Source organism: Suricata suricatta, chromosome 1 (assembly GCF_006229205.1).
Source record: "Suricata suricatta isolate VVHF042 chromosome 1, meerkat_22Aug2017_6uvM2_HiC, whole genome shotgun sequence".
NCBI classification, from domain to species: domain Eukaryota; kingdom Metazoa; phylum Chordata; class Mammalia; order Carnivora; family Herpestidae; genus Suricata; species Suricata suricatta.
This window is the reverse complement of record NC_043700.1, coordinates 90,550,776-90,570,042: the sequence shown is the minus strand read 5'-3', so window position 1 is coordinate 90,570,042 and position 19,267 is coordinate 90,550,776. Positions and strand designations below refer to the sequence as shown.

Here is a 19,267-nt window from a genome sequence, read left to right as displayed (position 1 = left end):
CAAAGCCTGCGGCGCGGGGGCGTCCCCCGCGCCCCCGCCCAGGGAACGGCCCGAAGCCGTCGCCGTCCCCGCGCTGATTCCGGCGGGCGGCCGCAGGCGTTTGTTTGTTGGTTCCGCGCCGCCTTCCTCGCCGGATGGCTTCCTGTGACAGAGGTGATACACAGTTTCCAGAACTGTCTGGGGGCGGGAGCGAGAGCGGGAGCCGAGCCCGCTCGGGGCTGCTCGCCGTTGCCGCCGCCTCTCTCATCTCACAGCCGTTTCTCGCCGGCGCGCCCTCCCCTGCTCAAAGGTGCCGCCCGGGAGGGATTCGGGGAGGGGGACGGCGCGGCCGTTTCCAGCGGCGCAAGTGGCTTCTGGACGCGAGGGAGCGTTTGATTTGCAACTGGGGCCGAGCGGATTGGTGCAGCTGGCGGCGGCGGGGCGGGAGGAGCAGCGGCTGCGGCGGCGGGGGGTGGCCACTTTCAAATGGAGAGGGCGGCGGCGGGGACGCCGCGGCGGAGGGAGCGGGGCTTGGTTGCGCCACGAGAAGGTGTCATCACTGCACCGGGGCTAATTCCGGTGGAGGTGCCGGGAGTTACTTTCCCCTCCTTCCGCGCTGTTGTTTCTGTCGCCTCGGGAAGAGGAGGAGGAGAGGGAGGAGAGGCAGGCCGGCGGGGAGGGAGGGGGCGGCGCCGCGCGGAGCCGCGTCCCTGCGCACACCCTGGCGGGAGGCGGGAGCCTAGCAAAGCGTTCTCTGGTGCGGGGCGGCGGCCAGCTCCCCCCTACCCCGGGATTTCCCCTCCCTTCTACCCCTAGCCCACCCCACACTTCTCCTTCCTACACGGACTCCTCGTCCCAGCGTCTTCCACCCCGGGTCTCCTTGCTCCGGGTTCTCCCTCACTCCAACCCCTCCTCCCAACTACCCGGCCCCGGGCTCCCCGACCCCGGGCTCCCCCTCCCGGGCGCGCGGGGGAGGCTGCAGCCCCGGCGCACGGTGAATGCAGCGAGCAAACAAAAAAGCGGGCGATTTAAACGTGCCTTCGAAACCCGTTAGGAATGCGCCGTCACCCGGAGACCGTTTAAAAAGCTGCTTTGACTGGCTTTCTAGTAACGAGGGCAGGCGCCTCGCCTCGCCGGGGGCGAGGGTCTGTCGCTCTCCGTTTACTCCGTCCAAGAGAACATTTAAGTTTTATTTTTATAAAATGATAGATGTAGTTGAATGACTTACTACAGCAACATTTTAAGGAAGGTGGTAGAGAATCTGAGGTTTCCATTAATGGGAATGCTTAGGGGCTTCTCTACCAAAGGTTTTTTATTAGGTGAACTATTTTTGCGTTTCAGGAAACACTGTGAAAGCCTTGCTTTTTGGTTATTTGTAGCCCAAGGCTGTTAGGAGTCAGTTTTAAGGTACTGGGAAATTATTTCCTTAAAAGTTGGTATAGTAGTGGTCCACCAATGGTTAGCGATTACTATAGTTGGATTTTGATCTATCACAGCTAAACAATATTTAATCACTTCTAGGTAGAGAAAGGAAGGTTCATTATGAGCACATTTACACTGATTTAACATTTTTTGACACAATAATTGTAGAATGGGCAACACATGTTGGAGGGATACAGAGGATGTTTTGGAGGTGACACTTAATGATAAATATCTGCAACCCAGAGTTTTATTGGTCTTTTGTTCCAAATATTTCGGTCTTATTGTCACTTTTAAGCCAGATGACTTTCTTGATTGTTATTTTGGTTTTCTTAAGTTTGTGTGTTTTTATATTTGTATAGAACTTGGCATTTTCGGGTCTGCAACAGATATACAATTTACAGCTAAGTGTTTTGTTTCCCCCATCTCTTATTTTTGTTTAGTGTGTGAGTGTGCGCGTGCGCGAGAGCGGGGGGGGGGGCGGGGGGGGGGGGAGGGAGAGAACGCCAAGCAACCTCCATGCTGGCCTCCCGGAGACCGAAGTGGGGCGGAAATCCCGGAACCGCCAGATAATGACCTGAGCAGAAACTGAGAGTCAGACTTTTAACTGGTCTGAGTCATCCAGGTGCCCCTCTCCCTTTATTTTTATACAGCCAAACATAAAGAGAGTTTCCTGATATGCAGTAGAATTTGAACTTGATTCCATCTTAGAATGGTAAGCTGCTTTGTAGTAAGAAAAGTTGGATCGGTTGCCACAGAAATTTTAACTGTGATAAAGCTAGATATATGTTCATTTAGAAGGAAAGAAAAATCCGTGAGCATTTTAGTCTCATTAGTTACTAAAGTTGAAAGAAGAGCTGTAATGGAAAACTGAAAAATGGTAAGTATGCCTGAAAGTGAGATGAGAGGAAAAAAACTCTTAGGAGTTTAAGGAAATGTTATATTTTAAAATGAACTGTTGCTTAGCTCAGAAGCTTATAGGGGGAAGGATTAACTAAAAACTTGGAGGACTTGAAATAAAAGCTGATCTCCATGTGACTCGTCTATAGTAGGCACTTAATAAATACTGAGTTTTGACATTTTTGGAAATTAGAAAATACAGAGAGACAAATATAATACATATCTACCACCCAGAGATCACTATCGCCTTATAGATAATTGTATATGCATATGTATATATGTTTTAATGGAAATGAAATCCTGCTGTATTAAGGAGGCTTTTTTCCTCCTCTGTTGGCCAGCTTGGTAAATGTTCATCTCCTCAATTACTGAGATATTTTCAGATTTCCACAGTTGGCCCTAAAATGTAACAGCAGCTTTGTCTAAATTAATACTGTACAGCTGAGGATTATTTATTGCATCTGGTTATTATTTCCTGTAAGATTTTAATCTTGTACGAACTTTTTGACAGAAACCTCTGACATTGAGGAGTCAAGCCTTTGCAGTTCATCATGACTGGATTTTTAAAAAGTTGGAAATGAAAATAGCATTTTATTATAATTTGGGTTTTAGATTAAGAAATTATATTCTTGAAAAGTGCTGTAAAGAAATTTGCTTGATGTATTTGTCTGCAGGTTTGTTGGGAGAAGAATTATCAACTGTTTGTGTTTCAGTACTGAGGTAGTTGGAACAGCAAGGATAAGATATCAAACCCTAATTTGTCCTATATCTAGGATTTGTTAGGAGTTAGGAAGAGGCCTATGAATCTCACAGTTTGCTTACTTCCTGTTGGAGCTCTTCTGTTCTTTAGTATTGGGGAACACCCATTATACTATTACAGTTAACGGTCACGATTTGCTTTATAAATCCAGTTTCCCCACAAGGTTAATAAAATAGACACCTTGACCAATTCATCTTGCTTTTTATTTGGGTTGGCTGGAGAAGGTTTGGCTCGGTTCAGTTATGCCAGTGTTAAAAACTTATTTCATTCCCTCCCTGTAAGTTAAAGCGTTGGCACCACATTAACAATAACTTTTAATTTTTTAGTTAATTACAAAAGTTTTCTTAATATTTATCTTGAGAATGTGTCTGTGCCCAAGATGGGGAGGGGCAGAGAGAGGGGTAGAGAGAATTCCAAGCAGGCTCTATGCTCAGCACAGAGCTGACTGTGGGGCTCAATTTCATGACTAGGAAAAGTCGTGACTTCAGCTGAAATCAAGAGTTGGGAGAGTAACTGACTGAGCCACCCAGGTGCCGCTTTTTAAAATCTTTATATAAAGGGTGGCTTTGCTTGGAGTTCATAGTTTCTTAGATAGTATCAGAAGCCTGGTAGGAACCTTAATTGGGGAAGTGTTTTAATTCCTGAGACAGTAAGTTATTTCCTCGAGGGGCGCCTGGGTGGCTCAGTCGGGTAAGTGTCCGGCTTCGGCTCAGGTCATGATCTCACGTTCGAGGGTTCGAGCCCTGTGTCAGGCTCTGTGCTGACGGCTAGCTCAGAGCCTGGAGCCTGCTTCCGATTCTGTATCGCCCTCTCTCTCTGACCCTCCCCTGATCATGCTGTCTCTGTCTGTCTCTCAAAAAAATAAATAAAAAACATTAAAAAAATTAAAAAGTTACTTCCTCGAAAGTTTTAGTGTTCAGTCTGTTTTCTCCATTTTCAAGATGTTGCAGCACGTGGATTTAAAATTTGGACAATTAATATGTTTACTATTTGTAGTATATGATATTTCAGAAAGTTGAGGCTTATTTGAGAGTTTATTGCCTTTTACCTGGTGTACTTATATAAATCTATACTGGTTTATAATTGTGAGGGGTGTATGTTTTGATGTGTTTGCAGTTGGTGGACTTAGATGGACTAAGTTACCCTGCATTCCTAAAATATGCCAGGGTGGCCTTAGAGGGCCTTTTTACCTTTGAGTGGAAGTGGTATCTTGTCTGCAAGCTTAGCTTAGGTTCAAGTGGCCAGAGTCCAGAGAAAATCTAGCCTGAGAAGATACTGCTCCTGACTCTGGCCATGTTATCGTGGACTTATCTGGCCTAAGCCTTGAATACTTTTTAAGGGTGTCTTTCCTCACCTGAAAGAACAAAAAATACTGCTAGACCTGGAATGGAAACCTTAGTTTTTGTGGAATTTCCATTCAGAATCCTTTACTAACTGTAGACCAATGGTATATTATGTGCACTTAACAAATGTTCAGGATCTAACTTTTTTTCAAGATTCTTTTTTTATTAATTTATTTTCAAGTTGGTTAACATACAGTGCAGTTGGCTCTAACTTATGATTACTCTAAAATCAGTCCAGTATTTATTTTTTGCTTTTTGATTCTCCAGGTGGAGTCAAAATATAATTAATTGATGGAAGATCATTGAAGTAAGTTCATTTTTAAAACCTTGGGTTTTTTGTCTTTTGTTTTTTGAAGGAATTAAGCCACAATTGTCTCTTATTTTAAAAGTGCTCACAATTGCCAGTAATTTATGTATGTCTATATAGTATTGATTACTTAAGATCTGCACAGGAGATTTTATTAAATCTCATGTCAGTTTTTAAATGTCTTTGCATTTATTTTAAGTGAAGATTTCAGTGGTAAGAGTCGAAATGAAGAATGAGTATTTTTTTTTCTTTACTCCTTATTCCAGAGTAAGGAACAAGAATTGGTAAGGTTAACAAGTTGCTGGAGTTGGAGCCAAGTTGCATGGTTTGCTTTTGTTTATCGCAAATACACTAAACATGATTTAGTATACTAAACAAGTATACTAAACATGAGACTTTTGATTACATATGGTCATCTTTCTTTCTTTCTTTTTTTTTTTTTATACATTTATTTATCTTTGAGAGAGAAACACAGAGCGTGAGCAGGGGATGGTCAGAGAGAGGGAGACACAGAATCAGAAACAGGCTCCAGACTCTGAGCTGCCAGCACGGAGCCCGACACAGGGCTCGAACCCATGAACTGCAAGATCATGACCTGAGCTGAAGTTGGCCACCCAACCAACTGAGCCACCCAGGCGCCCCTCATCTTTCTAAGCATCGCTTGCTTCAGCCTTCAAATCTAATGTTACTCTCTCCAGATGTGTAGGCTGAGTACGGGTGGCTTGTTACTAAGTCAAGGATACTTAAGATCTGAGACCTGTGGAACCTCTCTCCCAGAGAAAGTAAGACACACTGAAATTTGCATGCCATTTCAGGGATTTGGGGGATACCTTTAAATGTATTCTTGGGTATCAGTGTAGTGTTTAAATTCTGATGACTTATTTTTCTGTGATCCCTATACACCACTGTTAACTGTGTATTGCTAAATGCTTGTCGGAGGACCTGAATAGGTCTGTTGGTTACATGTCTGACCTTGGCTCAGGTCATGATCTCATGGTTCATGGGTTTGAACCCCACATCGGGTTCTGTGCTGACAGCTCAGAGCCTGGAACCTGCTTTGGATTCCGTGTCTGTCTGCCTCTCCTCTGCTCCTGCTGTGTCTCTCTCAGTCCCTCAAAAATTAAACATTAAAAAAAAATTAAAATGCCTGTCTAAAACAGTCGTTTTTTTTTTTTTTTAAACTTCCCGGTTATTGGCTTGAATGATAAGAATCTTGTTAGAAATTTTTATAATTTAGTATACACTGGTTCCAAGTAAGAGTCTCAGGGGTTTGAGAAAAATTCACAGGTCTCATGGCCTTTATTTAAGTGGCTTAGAGCATCCTGTTCCACTTCTCTTTTGAGTCTTACGTATTCTAGTTAAAAACTTAAGAAACAAGTGTGTCTGATCCTTAGCTTTGTAAGCATTAAGACATTTGTTTGCCCAGGACCTGATCATGATCTACATTTCACTGAACCTACAGAATACTGGTTTATAAACATACTGCCAGTATGCTCACTTGTAGCAGAGATCAGTAAACTCTTTGGAAAGGGCCACCTAAGATAGCAAATATTTTAGGCTTTGTGGATCTAAGGGTCTCTTGTTAAAACTGTTTAACTCTGCTTTTTGAAGTGTGAAAACAATGAACAAAAGGTAAATGAACGAACATGGCTGTGTTCCAATAAAACTTTATTTATGGACAGTGAAATTTTGAATTCTATATAATTTTTATGTGTCATAAGATGTTCTTTTGATCTCTCCCCATTTAAATTTGTAAAAACCATTTTTAGTTCAGGGGCTGGACAAAAACAAGCTGCGAAACTGATTTTTATAGTGAGATTCAGCATTACCTGGCCACCAGATTACTTCTGCTGGGGCTAATTACCTTTTTGATAGGAACCTGAAAATAAGTTGAAATCAAAAGTTTCTTTGATAAATGTGGAGGGAGTTTGCTAGTCTGAGGGCTGTGGTTCTTAACTCTTTGGTTCTTAGATTCCCCTTTGAGGATATAATTTATAACCTGGCCCTTGTGTACCTGGGAAAGCACACGTAGGGAGTCACACTCTTCAAGGAGGCCAGGTCAAGAAGCTCTGTGAAAGGGAACATGCATTATACGTTGGAGTTCCCTACAGAAGGAGGTACTTCTAAGTAGGATGTTTGTCAGACCAATCAGGCCATTGCCTGCTGCTCTGAGGACCCATACCCCTGTGATGAGTGTTCAGTTTTCTGCCTCTGATAATATACAGTAAATGGCCTTAATCTTTGAGATCGGGTCTTTAAAAATCACAGTACATCCAGGAGGGGGAAAGCTTGTGGTCTCTTCACCTGGGAGGATGAGGCTGACATTGGAATGCCTGCTCACCTTAGGACCTGGTCTTCTATTTGGAGACTGGCTTTGCTCTAGACCTGTATGTCTTTGTTCATGCTGGTTAACCTCTCTAGAGTTCAATGTACTCCTCTTTAACATTAGGAAAAGTGGATTAAGTTATCTCTGAAATGTTTTCTATCACTGCGATTATTTATGGGTTTCTTTTGGTAAGATTTCGTATAGACCCAATTCATGGGGTGACACTCCTTTCAACCTTGAACTCGGAATACTTTTCCAGACCTTGCTGCTAGGTTTTGAGACCATCTTTAGGTTTCAGTGACCGTAATAACAAGACTTGTGCAATTATGATGAAATGTTTATTTTCATATGTAACTCAAATGTTTTTTGTAAAGTGTGCTATCTAGGTCTTCTAATATACAGTGTTGGGAGTCTTTTTTTTTTTTAACAGTAAAAATTTTTGGTGACTTAACATTGTTAGTGGTAACTGATAGTTTCTGACAACTGGCTATAATCATGGAACAAAGTTCCTCAAAACAGCTGCATTTCAATCTGCATAGTGTAATTGTCATTAGCTGGTTGAGTCTGGTTTTTGCAGAAGCTGCTTTGTATATCCTGTATAGAAACATCTGGTTTGAGCTTTTAAAAATCTTTTAAAATTACCCTGTAGACATGTTGCATTTATTGACTTACTTTTTCAAGGGTTTATAGACAGACGCCTTTCCATCCTTACTCTTACCTGGTTCGTGCAGAAACGATCTCCTGTAAATTGGGTTTTTTAAAAGTGTTACTTGTCAGGGGGCATTTAGACTTTGACCTGGTGTGTGTGTGTGTGTATGTAATATATGTTAGAATTTGGTTCAGAGACCCTAGGGCAGACTGGGTCACAAATATCTGATGCTGTAGGAAAAAAACTTTAGTTTTCCCTGGCAAATTGTCAAAAACAGTATGTAAAGTGGGGTAGGAATATGGGGCAAATAGGGGCTTTATCTCCTGTGAATTCTGACTGAGTGGCAGCACTGTGTTAAGGAGGATTCTGAAGTCATGTCTGGGCTTGTGGAAAAGAATGACTCAATTTATTAACCATGCCTGCCATGGGTGGAGGAAATGGCCCATTTGGTAGCCATCTCTGGAATGTAGCTTTTTTATTTCTACTTTTTTCCAAAATAGTACTACTCTTGAAATGGATAGGAAGTTGAATGTTTATTCTTTAAAGGTAGTTTAAACCCTAGTTTTTCTGTCTAGGTTAATATTTTTTTATTCTTATTTTTAGTGACCCTCTACTGGTAATGGCTATTATTAAGTGTTTTGAAAACTTTTGCTTTTGAAGCCGCAGTGGGTGATAATATTTTATGGTATTATCCTATGACTTTTTCTACTTTTTTCTTTCTGCGCTATTCCATCACACATTCTTTAGAAGCCAGACACAAGCAGTTGGTACCCCATCTTAAGCTGGAGGTGGGAGATACGTAGTTTTTTGATGGCTGGTTATTTTAGGCTGGTGCTTTGCAAGGGACTCAGAAGTTGTGCTCCCAGGGTCTTCCCAGGAAAGAAAGGTTTTGGAATTTAAATCTTTACTATTATAAGGGTAGCACAGGATCACGGCTAAGCAATTAAGAGCCATATAAAAGGTCATAAGAAGTAAAAGTTCTCAACCCATTCTATCTGGAACACTTTGGTCACATTTCTCAGAAATAAACACCGTTATTAATATCCTTTATGTTCTTCCAGAAATGAATAAGCAAGCAATTGGTGTGTGTTTATATATTCTTCTTTTGTCCCTTTTATATGTAAATGGGCCTGTAATTCAGCCCTGCCCCCCCAATGCCAATTGCAGTTTGCTTGTGTTTCTTAATGTGTCTCTGGCATCTTTCCATATCTGAACATGTAGATCTAACAAAAAAAGAATTTTGATAGACAGAAATAGAGATAGAAGTTCAAGATTGGAGGCCATGGTGACTGACTTACCTTTATTAAGTTTTGGTGTGAATTCATTTATTCCCATGTCAAGAGAAATTTAAAAATTCTAAATACAAATAAATGCAGTGTTTTGTCATAGCTGCTCTTCAGTTGCTGATTCTCATTGAGTCAGTGATTAGAGAGATCTGGGAGGGGTTTGCTTGTTTTTAGGGCTCATAAGCAGGGATTAGATTATTTATAAATTGGCAAATGGGAGCTGCTTGTGATTCATTTAGAACCACTCAAATTTGTAAATTCTTTAAAATCTTAAATGTTTCTGTTGACTTTAAAAGACCAAGTTTGTAAATAATTTATGGAGAATTTACAGTGAATTAATGTGTTACAATGTTTGGGTTTTATTAGTGATGTTTGTAGGAGTAAATATTCATGATTATTTGGCCAGTTATGATCTTTTTTGGGAGAGGTGGTTATTTATTGCTAACATAAATTTTCTCCTGAATATATTCAAGTGTGACGTCTTCGCAGAGGACCTGTAGTAGCTTGGGCAGCATTTTTAAAACAGATTTTGATGTATGACATGAAAGACATTTTTAAAAGTTCCCATTTGGGGGAGTTTGAAATATTTAGACAAGGTTAAAACTTTGACACTTAAGATCTAAGCAGTTTGTCAGTTAAATCAAACATGTGATTTTTTTTTTTTTGGATCAGATATAACCCTTTGCTTAAAATGAGAAAGCTGGGTTTGAGTTATAGTCACTCTAGTAATTAAGACTGTTAGTGAGCATATAAACTAGATAGTATTGCCAGTTTAAAAACTTCTGAGCAATTAATGTTGTCTTTAAAAACCTGTCAGAAACTACCTGGATTTCTTTCATATTCATTTGAGGAAAAGAAAATTATTACATTGGGTACTGTGTACTCCATAGGTGACCTATTAAGAAAGTATAAGCTTTTTTTTTTCTTTTATGGGAGGGTTATTCAATGATCAGTAACTTAAGAATCAAACTATTAGTTACATAATATTTAAAAATAATAATTCAAATTGTATGAACTTAGCAAACAAAAAGGAACTAGCTCATTATAAAATACTTTTTATGTAAAGATGACTTGGTGTCTGGAAATATTCTTTATATACATTCCATTACACATTTTCTGAATACATTTTTAAATACAGTACATTTAGGTATTAGAGTAACTTTGGCAGAAAATGGAAAGACATCAGTAAATTTAAAAATAGTGTAAACAGAAGTAACTCTAGTTAAAGGTCGATTAGATATTAAAGTAAAAAGCATCTAAAATTCTATAAAGCCCAGTGAGTGTTGGATTCAGTGTCTGTATGAGAACTCTAGTCATTCATCCAACAGGTTATTTAATACATAGCATTGAATTAGATGGTAACATAGAGAAGTAGTTAGAGGCATTGAGTTCCTTCTAGAACTTTAGAGTGAAGTAAATGAGAATAAAACGTAATGGATAAAATAGACACTTTGAGGAAGAAACCTGACTTTCTACATATGAGCCATAAGATAATTAAAATCACTAGGGTGTAATCCTTAATCTAACTATAGAGTTTATGACCTGATAAGTGGTCCCTGTTCTGCCTGAGAGAGTGATTAAGTAACTGAACAGTTTGTTTTCTTCACATCTGTCCCTCTTTCCCAGGAATAGTGTGGAATAAACACTCCTCAAATTCTTAATCATATTCTTTTGTCAAACCCTTTCACTCCTTATCCCTGAAGTCATTTCCCATTCTTTCTTCCTTAGAATCACATACCAGTCATGCCTCTTGGGACCACACCCAGGTCACTGAACTTGTTGACTCTTTTTTTCAAATTCCTGAGCCACCTTGGTGAGGAGTTCTTTCAGCTGATGGCTGCTCTTAACTTCATGCATGCTGATGTTTTTTCCCCCAGTTTCAGCTTGAGGAAACTTAAATTTCAAGGTTTTGAGGTACCTTATTTATGCATCCCTTTTCCCATCACAGTCCCCTGAATGATGATCCTGTAGCCTTTGTCACAGTTACCACACTGAAGCTTCTCGTCTAGTTACTTGCTTTTGTGTCTTCCTGTGGGCCATTCTATATTTTGTTCACCATATCTTGGGTATCCAACTCAATACAAATTTAATTGGATTAATATATTAGTCTACTGGTTTTAATCTGTGTGACAGAAGAGATGGAAGGAAGGTGATTGACTTGTAATATCAATAGGGATTGTAGTATAAATAGTGCCCGTGCTTCCTGAGGAGGTGGTGCCCTGAGCAGCCACCACTTGTGCCAGGTTGTCTTGGCACATCCCTCCCTGCAGGGGAGATGGAGGTGCCAAAGGATTGTCACTTGACTGATCTAGCCAGCGTCTTTGGCCAGCGGCCTCCTCTAACTTGGCCTTTCCAGGCAATGTCCTTATTATAATCAGGCTTCCTAGGTAGACTTCCTTTTCTTGGACAAAATCCCAAATGCCTAATAATTAGGATTTTTGTCTGCTTAGCTGTTATGCTTCTCATGGCAAATGGACACTTTAAGTGTAAGTTGCATCGCTTTGATCACTTTGAGTCAGTTTTGATGAAACCCAGCAGACTGTGTGAGGACTGGACCTAGAGTTCTGGTGCATTTTCTTGTAGCTGCCCTGTGAAGCTAGGTTTTGCTTGGAACCCTCTCTGTGATGTCTTCATTTTATATTTAACTAAAGAAAATTTCTGTTCTGATGAATTTATTGTACATTTTTAGAGACACACATGTGGAACATTTAAGTGATGATGCAAAGCATGAGTTGATAAAATAGCACATTAAAAAGTAAGGTGAAAAAGTTCTAAAAGGAAAAAGATGAAATGAATGGTAGAGAATGCAAGTGCTTTTAATTGGAATGGTGGACCATGCTTGGTAGCTTCGAGCTAAGGCCCTGAGAAAGGTGGGATTGGGGTTTGTAGGGAGGAAAGGGCAGAGAGGCCATTATCAGTAGAGGCTGAGAGTGGAAAGAGGCCTGGCCCAGAAGAGACCAGCCTAGCCACGGGGAGATGTTAGGAGAGATGCTTAGGTAGAGTTATGGCTGGACCCATTTGCAAGTGTGCAGCACAGGGAGAGATTTGCATAGGGAATGGCTTATGCAGTGGCCTCACAGAGAGGATTAATCTCTTGTGATAATGGGAAGGGGCAAGAGATTGTGGGCATGAAGAATGGAAGGGAGTTGTTGAAAGGTATCCAGGTAGGGGCGCCTGGGTGGCTCAGTCGGTTGAGCATCCGGCTTCAGTTCAGGTCATGATCTTGAGGTTCGTGTGTTCAAGCCCTGCGTCAGGCTCTGTGCTGACAGCTAGCTCAGAGCCTGGAGCCTGTCTTCAGATTCTGTGTCTCCCTCTCTCTGACCCTGCCCTGCTCATGCTGTCTCTCTTTCTCTCAAAAATAAATACAGCATTAAAAAAAAAAAAAAAGAGGTATCCAGGTATAGGTGTTTGAAGACAAACCTGTGGGGCAAAGTTAGAGAAACTTGAAAGAGTCCTACATTGTGAATTAGTAAACCTTGGCAATTGGATATAAGGTAAAAAAAGGGATGTATGATAGTAAAGAAATGAGCAAATAGTAAGATTCTGAGTAGGAAGATGCTGTGCAGAGTAATATGGTAGGTTTTATGTATATTGTCAGATACTTGAATGCTTTTTGCTCAGAAGGGTGTGCTTGCACTTTGGCTACCTCCTCTGTTTGTTCTTCAGGACTCTGCTCAGAATTTTTCCCTGACTCCACCAGCCTCTGTTCCTACAGGGCCTCATGTTTACCACTGTCAGGCACTAACTTACTGAATTTCTGCTGACTTGTCTAGCTCCTTAACTAGACCAGAAGTTCCATGAGGTCAGAAGCAGCCATTTACCTGTAGCACCTCCTCATATATTAGGCATTCACATGTTTCTGGGATGCATCATATGCTATAATATCTTCTTGCTGCTTTCTTTGGAGTGTTTTGAGTTTTAATTAGTTATTTATTGTTTATCCTTCCACCATCTAGATAATAAACAGCCATGCCTTAAAAGAGTCAGCAGTGGTAATGAGGTGGGCCTTCCACTTTCTTGCACTGGCACCGGACAGATAGATGTTTGAAGCATACAACCCCTGTATTGTGTATCTTAAAGATAGGAACGTGTACTTTAATTTCTTGAAATAGCAGGTAACCCTAGGTAAGATAAATCAGGCTGACGTCAAGGTTTAAGTACATTAGAGCCACAGAGGAGGAAATTCTGCCAGGCACCAGCCCTGTTTGTTGTGCCGTGTTCCCCGGAGAAGTACAATATAGCATTCTCAACCTTCATTTCTCAAGATCTTTTCGGAGTGGTTGAAAATGGAATTCATTAGGATAAAGAGACTATTTTTATTCTTCTTTTACTTGTATAATTTTGCTTGAGAGAGTGTTTTATATGTGTTTAGGAGCATCATTCTATTTTGGCCAGTACTTGCTTTTTTTATTTAGTGACTGTTTTCTCTGGGAGTTGTGTTTGAACGCTAGGCGGGGAATGCTTTTTGATTCAAAAATATTCTGATTCTAAGTTCTTCAAGCTCTTCTCCTTAGATAAATTTAAGTTGACTGAATCTGGAGATACGATCACCATTGGTTTCCTTGTTTCTAGCTGGGGAGTGTTTCCTGGGCTTTCTCCACTCTTTCTTCTCAGTTCTTACACACCTGCTCAGGAGGTGGGAGCCGCACCCTTCTTGTGCCACATCACACAGTACTTTTAAGGAATTCCTCTTGAGGTAGCATTTTTTTTCTTTCTTTCTTTCTCCCCCCCACCACCTTTTTTTCTTTTTTCTTTTTCTTTTTTTTTTAAAGCTCTTTGGTAACCTAGGCCTTGAGAAGCTGAAGCTGGTTGTTAGGAATATGTGGTCTTTTGCTTTTGCCTTTTGTTCTTTGTGCCTCCTTTTGGGAGCTAAGGAGGGGTGGGTGCCTTCTCTGAAAGGTTGGAGGAGAGTTTAAATGTCAATTTTTGGCACATGGTGACAGGGCAAGGAAGATAGTCATTCCAAGTGGGAGGTAGGCTACAGGTGTTTGGCGGTGGAAGCTTCTGAATGGAATGGGCCTGCCCCAGGCCAAGTTCTAAATTGCTGGGTGTTTAGTTATGGGTGAAGGGGGCTCTGCAGAAAAGGGGTGGGTGGGTTTTAGGACCGTGACCCTGCCCCACAGTATGAAACTCTAGCCCATAAGGTAGCCCATGACCCAGATCATGACTCCTGTCTGGGCTTCCACTTGGTAAATTCTTCTATTGAAGAATCATTTGGTAAACAAAAACTCACAAACCTTAACTGGCAAGTGTGTCAGAAAGAAAATATAAAATGTTAGAATTCTAGATTAGGGGCCTGAGTATTTGAGTGAATCATGTAGGTCTGTTTGTTGGTAGGTGGGAACAGTATGATGTGTTCTGCTTTTTTTAGTCTGCACTTTTAATAGGTTCATTTTAGAGTAGAGCTTTGGGTTTCTAATTTCTGTCTTGTTCTAACACAGTGGTTCTCAACATTTTATTCCATACCATGCCTGTGTGTCATGCTTTTGGAAACACACCACATTCTAATGCTGTGATTTCCCACTGAAGGGGACCTTGGGATGTTCTTTTCTGATGGACTAGATGGGTACTTACCATTTGAAAAGCCCTCCTCCTTCATTGGGAATCATTCCTATGCAGTAAGATCAGGTCCTAAAAATGTCTAGGGGGTTTGTGATTTCAGTTTGGAAAAAAAGCTTTTTGGATTTCTTTAGAGACCTGCCTGTGTGATTATGACCATATGACTTACAAAGTTCATTGACTGGCTCTTAATCTCGGTCCACTGCTCTGAGTGCAGTCATTCTCTTACCTGGTGTTGCTGGGGGCCTTTTATCATCTGGAAGGAGTCAGCAAGGCAGGCCAGGTGTGTTTGGCTAGGTTACGTTTGTTGGACCAGGCTATTAGGACGTGGGTCAAGTGCAGTGAAATTGGTTTTAGAATTTGAAGCTCTTGCTTACAGTATGACCTTGGGCAAGTTGCTGCTTAAACTTTTTGGCTTCAATTTTCTCATGAATAAAGAGGAGGGAGATGGATCAGAAATTATATGTCTGGTCCCATCCTGTTCCAGCTGTGAATGCTGAGGGGTTGGAGATGGCTGGAGGACGTATTTGCTTTCCTAATCCCCCGTTTGTTTTGTTCCTAGAACTCCAGGTTATTTGGCTTTTAGGATTATTTTAGCAAAATTTGCCTGAGAAGCATAATCATGCCCAGTGCAGTGTAAATATTCACACATTCAGGCACAGCCTCGTCCCCCGCCCCCCACACGTAAAATATGAATCTGTCTGTAGCGAGGAAGCACTGTGCTCATTGCCGCGGGTTTTTTTCTGCAGTGCTTGCCGCCCGTCAGCTAAAAAGGCTCCTGGAGTAGTTAGTTGGTAGTGATAATGTCAACTGGAACTACAGAGAAACCTGGCACCTTTGGGAGACCTGTGACTTCTCCAGCCCTCAACCCCTTTTTTTGAACCTGTTCTGTTAATGATCGTGCCTAATTATGTATCCTTGGTCTTTTTACTGTTTACAATTCAAATGCCCCTTAAAGCTGGTTGTTTGCTTTTGTATGCTGTAAATCCTGGGCTCCCATCTGAAGCACAACTTGATGATTGTGTATTATCATCTTGGGTTAAGTGCTGTCTCATTGCTTTGCAGGCTGCCTGCTGTTTCCCGGGGAGATCATGAAACGAGGTCGGCTTCCCAGCAGCAGTGAGGATTCTGACGACAATGGCAGTAAGTCCTGCTTTGTTGTTCTTGGAGCCTACCAGCGTTTGGGTCAGTGTAAAAACATGATTTTTTAATGTAATGCTTTAAATAGCTCAGGCCCTTCGCTTATCAGGCAGGTCAGAGAAAGCCAAGCCTGGAGAATCACATCTGAGTGTGATACTGCAGGTTTGTAACCAAATCTTTCTGGTGAGGTTGACTGCAGGCGGGCATTCCTCAGCCTTCCTGTTTGTTATCCAAGGATGAAAAATTCAGTTCCAGGAGTCACTGGTGTGTCTATTTTTCCTAAACATCATTTATGGTCCTTAGAGTTGGCTGTTTATGAAGAGGCAACTTAATCGAAGCCAGATAATTATCAACTAGTCCAACTCCAGAGGGAGATTGAAGACTGCCTGGTGTGTTGTAAAAATATTAAGTAAGGGTTTTTAGTTAAGTCAGGAGTCCGTGCTCTTCACTTGATTTTTAGCATGACCGTATCCATATTTTCACAGTGCAGCTGAGAACCAGAAGTTAGTTGGCTTCCAGGCAGTCAAAATAAATGTCACATAGCTTCTGTATATTGAGAAGCTAACAGACTACATGAAGAGCTTCCTCAGATAACAAAAAGGAAATTTTGTACCTGGCACGGTACCTGAGCTCTAGCCCATCAGCTTGTTTTACACTGTAGATTAAACTAGAGAAGTGTGCTTGCCCTGCTGCATAATGGGAAAGGTATTGGGCCTGCTTTCAGGGAACTTTGTCTTAGATATGTATAAAATCCAGTTCTGACAGAGAGTCACTAGGGAAGTGATAGACCTGTCTTTTTGGTGCTGAGTAGAATTGTATATATATATCAGCATGAATTCAGAGGATGGGAGGGCCAGGGAAACACAGAGGAGTTGAAAGTTGTGCAGGTCCCAAGGGATGAAATAGTTTTTATACAAATAGATTAGTTTTAGTTCTCTGGTCTTCCAAGTTTGCAGCAGTGTAAAAGCTGCAAGTTAGAAAGTGGTGCTTGGCTGCTAAGCCATGAGAAGCATAGGGGGCGAGACCAGAAGCATGAAAAACAGAAGAACTCCAATACAGCATTCTGGTTGGGAGTTTTGGGTACAGGCATGGGATGGTGAGAAGTAGATTTGGTGCCTCCAGGAGGGGTGTCAGGTGTTTGGGGTACTTTGGGTGGTAAACTGTGACTACATCATGAAGGGCTGGGCTTGAGGAACTAAGGGATTGGGACTTTGGGGGCAGACGGTGCGAGCTGCTGAATTTGGCACAGGGAAAAGTCAACTGGGTGAGGGAGGAGAGACACACGGGATCGGGGGCTCCAGAGAGAAGGGCTTTTCCTTTAACTTCAAGAAAGGTGTTGAGGGTCTGTGCCAGGCACCTGCAGAACCACTTGGCAGAGCCCTTGGGAGTGCCTTCTGAACTTCGTGGCACTTGCCACTGCACAGCCCTCACTACCTGCTTTCTCTGATATTTACTTAGGCTTTTTACTCCTTGAGGCAAAACCATGCAGAGATACTTCTTTTCTGCCCCTATGGTACCTGCTAGAGTGTTCTCAGGAGTCATTAGTACTCTGTAAATGCTTGCTTGTAGTTTTGTCCTACAGCAATTTTTAAAAAAAGTCTTGCTTTTTAGGTTCAGAAGAAGGTTTCAGGAGTTACTTTCACATACTAATAATGCCCAGTATGAGCATTAATTTTGCTTTTGCTGCTTCATTTCTTCCCCAAGGAAATTCTAACTGGGTTAGTAAAGGTTTTCCTGGAGGCATCTGACTGGCTCATTTGGAAGAACGTGCAGCTCTTAACCTCAGGGTTGTGAGTTGGAGCCCCACATTGGGTATAGAGATTATTTAAAAATAAAACCTTAAAAATTAAAAAAATATATAGGTTCTTCTGAAATGTTCTCTCAGACTTAGAGCTTTTCCCTTTCTGGTCTAGAGCTGCCCAAGAGGATATAAATGTTCTAATCTAGTGTAATTGAGGAACTAGGTTTTAAGATTTTGTTTAATTTTAATTAATTAAAATGTAAAAAAAGAAGTCACAGGTGGCTAGTGACTACCGTATTGGACAGTGTAGTTCTGGACCATGTCCCATTCTAGTCCACTTCTGAACATGGCTCCTGATAGCCCCCAGAGGCCCTTGTATTAGTCCTTTTGGGCTGCCATAACCAATACCACAGACTGGGTAGCTTAAGCAACAGGTAACTTATTTTCTCACAGTTCTGGAAGTCTAAGATCAAGATGTCAGCAGGTTTGCTGACTTCTGAGGCCTCTCTCCTTGGCTTGCCTTCTTACTGGTCCTCACATAGTCTTTCTTCTGAGCACATGTGTATTCCTGGGTCTCTTGTGTGTCTAAATGTCCTCTTAAGGACACCAGTGAGATAGGATTAGGGTTAACACTAATGACTTCATTTTAACTTAATCACCTCTTTAAAGGCTTTTATCCATGTGTAGTCACATTCCGAGGTACTAGGAATTAGGCTCAAAATAATAATTTTGGGGGACACAGGCCTGAAACAGCCCTAGAAGACCAAATATTTCATCTAAATACGAATTTCCATCCAGAACTCTTGTTAGAGTGGAAGAAGAGAGTGCCCACAGTTCACCGGAACATGTCCATCAAAAGTCACCTTAATGGTATGACAGCTAGTTTCTTCTTAATACACTTCTTCCTGTCTGTGCTAGTCTCCCTGAAGAAGGTGGAGGCAGAGCATTAAGGAGCATTTATGTGTGTAGGGTACTGGAAGGTTACCCTAGATAGGCCATGAAGCTGGGCTCTATCCTGTTGTAGGCTAGACCTGGAAATCCAGTGGTCCTGGTGGAGGACGGGAATGATACCTCTTAGTAGAAGGTAGGAGGGCCATTCTTTTTATCATAGGTAGTTCAGTATAAAGCGTATGTTCATGCTTTATGGCCATGCTGTCTGTCTAGGCTTAATGATTTGGTAATTATGGTGGACAATGATAACAGTAAGAAAACGTCTCATTAAGAACTCTTGCAGTGCCAAAACTTATAAGAATATGTACATGTCCACTCCGTGGAATACCCCTTCCAACCCTTTCTTAGGGCATCTGCCTCACAGCATTGGCTTCTGGCACCAGCCTGCCTATTTGTGCTTGAGCCCATCCTTTGGTGTAAGCCTATGGTTGTCTGGTTGGGGTGCTTTCTGCCCTTGCAGTTGGGTCCACAGAACTGAGCCCATCCTCAGCTGGGTCTGGGCACTTGGAAAGCTCTGATTGCAAGAAGGACTGGGTCGTACAATGGCTACTCCCTAGCCTTTCCAGCCTGCAGCCCTGACAGAATTTTGGCAGCACTTCCCAGGCCAATGTAAAACATGTCCAAGTGGAGGAGAGGCAGCTGCAGACGTCAGCGTGGGCCCCAACACCGACTGGAGCCATGGCTGGACCCTGCTGGCCTCTGGGGCTGGAGTCCTTTGCTTTGTTTTCTGGCCTGATCCAGGGGAATACCAGTGTGGTATTTACAGTTGGGGTTGGATAGGCATTTTCTGTGCCAGTGCAAGCACTCATTCAGCTGCAGTTGGAGCTGTTGAAGTCTTTCTCTAGGTGCCCTGTGGAGGACTGGCCCTACAGTTGGATGAAATAACGTTTAGGTATTTGTAGGCCAT

The 19,267-nt window shown here is 41.9% G+C and overlaps 1 protein-coding gene across 8 annotated transcripts in view; it reads left to right on the top strand.

Annotated features, from left to right (window-relative positions):
* Positions 1–19,267, top strand: part of JADE1 (jade family PHD finger 1) — a 58,701-nt gene that overhangs the window by 1,699 nt on the left and 37,735 nt on the right. For 4 of the 8 annotated variants that reach the window (XM_029941060.1, XM_029941051.1, XM_029941081.1 and 1 more), the window contains exon 2: positions 15,594–15,671. In XM_029941060.1, the coding sequence (XP_029796920.1) occupies positions 15,620–15,671 (52 nt within the window). In that variant the 5' untranslated portion in view covers positions 15,594–15,619. Of the gene's footprint in view, positions 1–22; positions 154–1,914; positions 2,114–2,142; positions 2,279–4,668; positions 4,709–15,593; positions 15,672–19,267 lie in introns of those variants that run through there. The other 4 variants (XM_029941034.1, XM_029941042.1, XM_029941038.1 and 1 more) reach the window with 4 other exon arrangements.